Raw genomic sequence first — 8,547 nt, forward strand, 5'->3', positions numbered from 1 at the left:
CGGGGCCGGCCCAAGGCCCCCGTGTTGGCGTGGCCGCGGCAGCACAAGCTCCAGGGCTCAGGCTGGTCTTCCACTGGAGCCCATGGCTCACGCCCAGCAACTGCTCTCTGCCACGGCCGGGGATCGTGCAGAGAAACGGAAGCGGAGCAGCCCTGCTCCTGCCTCCGCCCCCCAGACGCGCAGGCGTGTGGCACTGTCTGCAGGTGCAGCTCCGTGTCTGTGGCAGCCCAGAGCGCTCGTCTGTGGAGCCGTCAGAGCAGACGTGCTGTCCAGAGATGTGGCCGCAGCAGTGCCAGCCCAAGGCCACGGAGCTGCCTGCCAGCCATGAACTCAGCCACTCGGCCTCACCCGAACCACAGCAGCGTGGTTCCTGCCTCATTACTACCCAGGAGGCCTCTGACCCGTCTCCTAAAGCCACGTGACCCTTTGCAGTATCCGGTCAGCACACCAGCATGGCCGGCTAGCTCACTGCTACCGAAGCCCACCTGGGCTGGCTCCCCAGGACCTCAGCCCTGGCTGAGGAGACCCGTGGCTGCACTGGCTTGAAAAGGTTTAGATCGAAGACGTGATCATAGAAACTGTGGGCCTCGATCGCCAGGCTCTCCATACACGCGCCTCCTGCCAAGAGCTCCGGCCAGCCTTGCTGCCATGCAGGGCGGGCATGCTTCTCTTGTGTGCATGGGCATGTGTCCCGGCCCGTGTGCTTCTCTGGTGTGTGTGTGTGTGTGTGTGTGTGTGTGTGTGGGGTTGGGCGTCCCAGCCCGTGTGCTTCTCTGGTGTGTGTGTGCGGTCAGACTTCCCGCTTGGCCAGGCTCAGAGACCGCGCTCAGGCCTGGGCTCAGGTAGGGCTTCCATGTCTGCAGGTGGAGCCCGAGCCTGGATCCATAGAGAATGCAGAAGGGCACGTGCAGTTCCCCGGGCACACAGCCTTGGGTTGGCAGTGAGCTGTGTGGGAGAGGTGTAGACCACCCACTTCTCTAGCAGGACCCACAGGCCTGCGGCTGACGCCAGGTAGAAGCCTCCCTTTGCAATCTGTCTGCAGGGAGGGCACGGGCAGCCTCGCCAGACGGGCCTGCGTTAGAGTCACGGGAGAGGTTTCTCTTCCATTCCTGTCCCGGAGGGGTCTTTGGCCTTCTCGGGGGTTCTCTCGACGCCGTGCTTTCATTTCGACCAGCCTCCCCGGCCCCGGTGGCTGCTGACGTCAGACGTGTGCGTCTGGTTCCTGAGCCCGTCCAGTGCCCAGCGGTCTGTCCTCACTCTGCTGACGTCCAAGGTCTTCCTGGAGGTGAATGAACAGGTGCACATGCAGACACGCATCACAAAGCCGCCCTCCCCACGGTCCTGGGGACGGTGCGACCTGGTCCACTGGCTTCGTGGCCTTCTCATTCCATCACGAAGGAGAGCACGTGTGGATGAGGGGCAGGCCTGCAACCGTACCGTCACGCGGCGCCCGTCTCTCCCGCCCCCAGCTCATCACTCCTCTGGTGGATGCATTGGCGTGTTCCAGGTCTGCTTGGGTCTGACCCTCGGGGGTCCTGGGTGTCCACATCTCAGCTCGGCACTGCGCTGCCTGGGCCACCAAGGCTGGGAGGACGTCACTGCGTATTTCAGGAGAGTGACGATGTGACCACAGGGTCGGGACACAGCGAGGTCACAGGCAGTTTCCACCCAGAGGTGCCGGCGTGCTGCTCTCTGGGGCGGGGTATGGCGGGGGAACACACCATCGCTAGTGGCGAAACGCTGGGACAGACACAGTGCAGCGGTCCTGGAGTTCCTCCGTGGGTCCGGTCCAAGCCAGGGACGAGCCCAGTGGCTCCTGTGAGTGGCCAACCGAGCACCGTGTCTGGAAAGGTTCAGAGCGGCCTGGCTTCTCGCCGGTGGCCATCCTCGGGGAGGGCTACAGACAGCCCTCTGTCCCCTGGACTTGCACCATGCTGTCCATCCTCACCCCAGCGGCTTCCAGACCAAGATAGCGCACAGTGACATAGCTGGTCATGAGAGAGGCAAGAGGCCCGGAATGCGCACCTGGGTCTCTACACGGTCACGGCTGACACACTGGCTGCGGCCCTCGTGCACCTTGGGTGCGGCCTGGTGCGCAGTGAGCTAATCAGAGCAGAGGTTTCTGGAATGTCGGCGGCAGGGAGCCCTCCGGGCCTATGGCTTCCCGAGTCCTGGGCTCTGACCACGCCTTGCCCCCAGGGGTCTTTCCGTGGAGCTGGGTAGCTCGAGCCCCCAGTTGGCACGAGTGCTCTCAGCAGGCTCCAGCCTGCCTCTCCCGTTCCCGGTGAGAAGGCGGAGGCGCCCGGACGCCTTTCCCAGCTCTGCACGGTGTTCGTGTTGGAACTGTGTTAAGGAGGGCACACCAGGAAGCCTGTGCTCAGCGTCCCAGGGCGGGACTCCGGGAACACCGTCTGCACGGCCCGCTGTGCAGGGGGCGTACCTGGGGCCCATACAGCACATGTGAGGGCGGGACGTGACCCGCTCCTGCTGACTCGCCAGCCTGACCCTCCCGGGGACCCTCAGCTCTGCCCTTCATCCCCGATCCTGCTCCTTCCCGTGGAGCTCCCATGCAGGCTGCCGGGGGGTGGGGGGTGGGGGGGAGGGGTGTCACAGACCCGGGCCTGGGCACAGCGGCCACAGCGGACTCCAGCTGTTCAGAACGTCCTTAGCCATCTTGCATCACATCTCTGGTCAGCGCGAGACCCCCACCCCAGCCCCACACAGAAGCCAGAGGGTGCATGCCCAGGCTGCTGTGGGGGTCTCTGCAGCGGTGGCGTCCTCTGCAGGAGGAGAAGGGTGCTGCCCAGCGCACTGACGCCCCCACCCTCCGGCAGGTGCACTGACCCCCCGGCAGGCGCACTGACCCCCCGGCAGGTGCACTGACCTCCAGCCGGCCCAGGTTGGCAGCTTTCCACCTGGGCTGCGAGGCTGTGAGGCCACGAGACTGCGGCCTCAGTCCTGCTCGCTCTCCCCACGGGAACACCACACGTGACTGCACGCACGGTCAGACAGTGGCCCTGCAACCGCCTTGGTGGACTCAGTGTCGACGAGCATGATCTGCTGGCTCAGCGTGCAGGAGGACGACCGCTGAGTGTCTGGGTTACCCACCTGCTCTCGCCTTCTGTTTGTGAACAGTGCCTGTGCAATTCTGCTTCCAGCTTGGAAAAGGCCCACCTGGTTTCCTACCTCTGTGCGCACGGCTCCCGGAACCAGGGCGCCGGCAGCACCTGGAGAGGGCCGTGCTTCTGTGGGGCTCTGGAGGCACCTGTTGCACAGGGCCTGTGGGCCTCAGACCGCTGAACTCCGCCCCGTTCAGCTGGAGACTGTGTGTGCAGGACGGGCTGCACGGCGCGAGTCCCGCAGCGTCCCTGCGTCTGCTGGCCATGGTCTCACACCAGCCTCTAGTGGCCCACGCTCAGGGGCTCCGAGCCCCACACCAGGTGGCTGAGCTGGCAGGGAAGGGGTGTGGGCTGCATGGTGGGCTGCATCGAGCACGGCTCCATAGAGAATCTACACAGCAGAGAAGCCCAGGGCAGGAAGCCAGGGCAGGCAGGCCACGGCAGGTCTGCGGAGGACGTGGCCTCTGCTGTGATCACTGCCTGGCAGAGCTGCAGCCGGAGGAGGGAGTCCCCGCGTCTAGTGGTGGGAAGTACGCAGGTGGTGGGTGGTTTCCCTTACCCCAGCCAGCTGTCCCTGTGTTCGCTGGAAGACCTGGCACGTTCCATGGTGACATTTCCCTTCACGCACTGTTGTCATTTCTCAAATGGTGAAAATTCAGCGCGTTTTAGTTTAAACTACCATCAGCTATCATGGAGTCTGGGAGTGGTCTGCAGGACATGGACTTTCATGGGGTTTACGGTGTTTTCTGTTTGTTTTTGTTTTGTTTTGCTGGTTTTGCCGGCCGGCACAATGCTTGCTGGAGAGAGAGAACGTGAGAAAGCACCTGTCCCCAGCTTGGATGGCCACGCCACCATCCTCCCCTCCACTGCCTCCTCCTTGGGGACGCTGGGCGCACACAGGTCCTGTGCGTTTCTCAAGCCACTGGGTCCAGGACACGGACCTCCCAGGTGGCGTGTGGGACTCAGCCATCCTCACCGCCCTGCCACTGGCCAGCCCCAGGACAAGGGCTCTTACATCGGATCGGAGGGGCAGCTCAGAGTCCTGGGAGAAGAGTGTGGGGTGGCCGGCCGCCTGGAAGCACCGCCTCCCTCGGTCCGGCCAGCACTCACACTTTGGTCCATGCCTGACCTCGGCGCACACGGCTGTTTTCCACACCCCGTCTCAGGGAACGACACCGCCCTGTTCTCGAGTGGGGGTGGTGCGTGTGGTTTATCTCTTCCATCCTTAAGCCGTAGCCACGGTCTTCTCAGAGTCAGAAGTAAATCGGCATCGCTGTCCTCTGCGCAGCGACAGGAGGCGTTGGGACGCGTGACCGCAGCTCTGGGTGAGGAGCCTGCTGTCAGCCTCGCCACGCTCTCTCCACGCTTGGAGCGATGGGACCATGCGGCCAGGACGACCCCCTGGCAAGTCAGAAGCGTGTGCAACCCCTGGTTTGCAAGCCAAACCCATGTGCCTACGAGTGGGAGGTGACGGCCTCGCACCCAGACGTGGGGCTGTGGCAGCTTCGTCGCCCGACCCGAGTCGTTTCCCGCATTTGACTCCGAAGAAAGCGTGGCGCCCTCGCACACGGAACGGAGGACCCGTCTGGGCCCCGCTCCGCCGCGGAGGCCGTGCTGCACAGGGTGCACTTCCGCCCACAGTGGGGAGAGCCTGAGCAGAAAGGAGCCCTTTGGGTTTGTTTTAAAAGTAGGTGACACCTTTTAGGTTAAATGTCCCTTTTTGCATTACATGACGTATAAACCTTTAGCACATGTCATCAGTGGTGTATATGAATACATTTTATTTCCTAATTAAGAATATTGTGTTGTTGGGGTCGGCAGGTGGTGTAGTGGTAAGGGCACTGGACTTCCACGTGGTCGACTGTTCGAGTCCCAGAGCCAGCGGCTTGAAAATCACACTGGGCATGCGTGCCCCAAATCCCAGGAGGAGAATGGAGGGGAGGGGTCCCGCAGCGCAGTCTCCTCCCCGGGGCGAGCCCATGTAACTCTAGCAGAACAAACAGCTCTCTTGAGAAGAATATCGTGTTGCTTTGCACTGTTTGCGACGGTGGGATTCGATCAGGAGGCGTGTACTGCGGCCCATCGCGCAGCCGTGGCCGCCGCAGCCTGTAGCCCTTGCTCAGCTGTGTGAGGACACCACCTCGCACGCTGAGCGCTTTCCCGGGAGAGCACGGTTCGCCCCCACACCAGGCTCTGCTCAGTCTAAGAGGCGAGCTCAGCGGGCGGGTCCGCAGGGCCCTCAGGGCTGCCCACGCTCTGGTCCGCTCCGGCTCACTGAGCCCCACCCCCAGCTCTGCTTTGGGGCGTTCCCACTGGCCTGTCGGGTCTTCCTGTGGCCTCCTAGGCTGGCTGTGCCCCGGGACCTGTGTCCCCGGCGGGCCCCATCCCAGCATCTGTGCCCGCACGCGTGTCTCTCCGAGGAGGCCCACGAGAGGTTGTACCTTTCCTTCGAAAGTCACATTCTCCCAGGGGTGTGCTTTTGTCCCACCTCCACCCCCCATAGGTGGTAAACTGTGCCCCCCCAGTTCGCAAAGGGGCCCGGCCCAGTCATTCTCCCAGTTAACCCCAACCAGCAAGGAGTTGCACCTGTTCTCTGATCTGCCAGTTTAATGGGATGGAAACGGCAGGCCATGCACCTGTGCCTGCCGTGCGGAGGAGCACCGAGGACAGCCTTCCCCAAGCGACGTGCTGGTCTGTGAGTGGTCTGGCTGCCATTGCCGGCCACCACGGGTCCAAGCCAGCAGGCTGCCAGCCCACAGGCCACTGGCTTCATGGTGGCCCCGGGCGCCCACTGGCCCTCTCCTGAGGGCGAGCTTCCTACCGGGCAGCCATTGTCAGTCCTCGGGAGGGTGACGGGGATGTCCCTTCAGCCTCTGCTGGGACTCACAGAGCCTGTCTCCAGACACCGGCTAGACTCCCAAGCATTCAAGGCCCTTCAAAAGAACCCCTGAGAACTTTTCTTCCTAAAAATGTTATTCTAAATCTCACTAGCTGTACGAAACTGCCTTCTGGCCAGGGTAGGGATGGTCCGGGTGGCCGGGAACCCCGAAGTCTGCACTGCGTCCTCGGCCAGCAGGAACATGGGGCCTTCCATCCGAGGTCTGGCAGCCTGCCGGGCACACAGAGCCTGAGACGCCCTGCCCTGCCTCCTGTCCTCCCTCTTGGTGTCTGTCTTCCTAGCAAACCCTTCTGGAGTCTGCTTTACAAACACCGGCATCGGGCCAGATGTGGCCGAGGAGGAACTGTGCCTGTCACCCTCCTTGGTACATTTGCGTCCGTGTGGACCAGAAGAAAGATGAGGCCCTCCTGGTGGGTCACAGCCACCACGAGCTGAGGGTCTCAGCAAAGTCCCCTGCGTCCTCTGTACCACGTCCTCTTCCACAGAGCAGGGACAGTGCTTTCTACCTTACGCCAGCCTCGCGGCCCTCCCGCAGGTGCCGGGGGAGCGCGTGGAGGAAAACCTGTGGCCCATGAGGCTGGGAGGCCGGCTCCTGGTCAGGGTTCCCATGGGGACACGCGGAGGGAAAGGCCTGCATCACTCTGGAAGTTGCAGGACAGACGGCAGAGAGGCTCCGGGGTTGCAGACGGGCATGGTGCGAGGGCAGGGGGCGCTGGCAGTCCTGGCAGCTGTGCGGGCACACGCGTGGGCTCAGGGAAGGTGCAGCCCCTCCCCGTGTACTCCGTTACACGGAACCCGCGTGTCCTGTGTTCTGGCTCCACGGTCATGGAACCAAGCCCTCTCGCAACACATGGGCGCTGGCGTGAGGGGCAGAGCTCCTGCAGACGGTACCGGCAGCAGCCTCTGAGGCGGCCAGAAAAAAAACTGAGGCGCCACGCCTGATGTCAGCCAGCCACATCCGTGTGCTCTGTCCTCAGTGCCGGGGCCTTGCGGGTGGCGCTGTGGTCGTGAGGTCGTGAGCCCCCGCCTATGGTCTGGCAGGTCGGCGGTGCCGACCCAGCTGGGTCCTGGGAAGTAACCTCCCTGCGGCCAGCGTGGACTGTGGCTGGTGTCCGCACGGTGGTCTCAGTGTTCAGGTGGCCCAGGGCCGTGGCTCCGGGTACGAAAGCACTTCTCCCTGTTACAGAGCCATGCCGGGGCCAGTTCTGTGAGCTCTGAAATGTGACTCTTTTCCAGGTTGCCCTGGTGCCAAAAAGCACGAGTTTCTAACCAGCGTCCTGGATGCGCTGTCCACGGACATGGTCCACGCCGTGTCTGACCCCTCATCGGCATCTGGCAGGTAGGAGTGATGGGCAGCCAAGAGCTGCAGAGAGGGAGGAGGCCCAACACGGGGTCTGCTCCAACGACGTGACAGCACTCCCTAGGCTTTTCTTGCAGTTAAGCTGGTGCCACCGTGGGAGGAAGCCGCGGACGCGGCCAGGCCTGCCGCGCATGGGGAGGGTCCTGTGCTGTTGGCGGGGGGAGGGGAAGAGATGGGGAGCACCCTCGCACCCTCCTCCGACAGCTTTGCCTTTGGAGTTGCTCTGAGAGCTACCGACTAGTCAGGGCACGTGGGGCCGTGTGCCTGGCAGGCTGAAGCCACGTGGGCGGCCGGGCACATGCCTGGCCAACCCTGAGAAGCCAGTGCCGTGGCATGAGCCTGAGGACTGAGCCACGGGGAGACCCAGGTGAAACCCCACATGCACACGTACATGCGCACACACACGCACACATGTGAACAGACAGCTCTTGGAGAAGGTACATCTCTACCATTTTGTACAGTTTCAAAAGTCCACTCACACCCAGGACTCTAGGAGAGTTTTCACTTTCTTAAGACAGTGAGCATTTTCTTTTTATTTCTCACATTACTTTTTTTCCCAGTTACATGTTTTTTCTACATGGGTCAAACTTTTTTTTAAAGAGGTTTTTGCCTTAGAGTGTGTGTGCTTCCTGGGGGGAGCAGAGAGCGAGAGCGAGAGAGCGAGCGAGAGGCAGACACAGTGAGAGGAAAGTGAGAAGCACCCCCAGGGGAATGGCCATGCTCAATCCCTTCTCTTCTATTCCTTTTCCCGGGATCTTGGGTATGCACACACATGCATCTGGCATGACTTTCCAGCCACCGGGTCCAGGCCCTGAGCTGTGGTCGACCACGTGGGAGTCCAGCAATGTAGTCAGTATGCCATCTGCTTTCAGTACAAGGAAAATGTCTCGTTACAGCTTTAAGGGATATTTTGATTTGCTTTTCTCAGTCTACCTGCAACATCAGTGGTATGCAAATGAATCACATTTGGGGCCCATCTCACAGGGGCTCTGTTTTCCAGCTCAGGGGAGCAGAGTTCGGGCTGAGCAGGCTTTGTGTTTTAGGAGCCAGCCGGTGCACCTCTGCCTGCCCAAATTCACTGCATCACTTGCAAGTTTGAAACCGACTTAAAACAAGTTTGCCAAGCCACGTTCCCTGCTTATATGTCTGTGGCCGGGGTTTGCCGCGCA

General features: G+C 62.0%; 1 protein-coding gene across 1 annotated transcript in view; it reads left to right on the top strand.

The window, feature by feature from the left end:
- The window catches only part of SMOC2 (SPARC related modular calcium binding 2), a gene marked incomplete at its 5' end in the record, with an annotated part of 150,027 nt that overhangs the window by 129,892 nt on the left and 11,588 nt on the right, over positions 1 to 8,547 (top strand). Inside the window, one exon of the mRNA XM_027770418.1 lies at positions 7,255 to 7,357. Within this exon, the coding sequence (XP_027626219.1) occupies positions 7,255 to 7,357 (103 nt within the window). The remainder of the gene's footprint in view (positions 1 to 7,254; positions 7,358 to 8,547) is intronic.

Source organism: Tupaia chinensis, unplaced genomic scaffold (assembly GCF_000334495.1).
Source record: "Tupaia chinensis unplaced genomic scaffold, TupChi_1.0 Scaffold000132_1, whole genome shotgun sequence".
In the NCBI taxonomy this organism is placed as follows: Eukaryota; Metazoa; Chordata; class Mammalia; order Scandentia; family Tupaiidae; genus Tupaia; species Tupaia belangeri.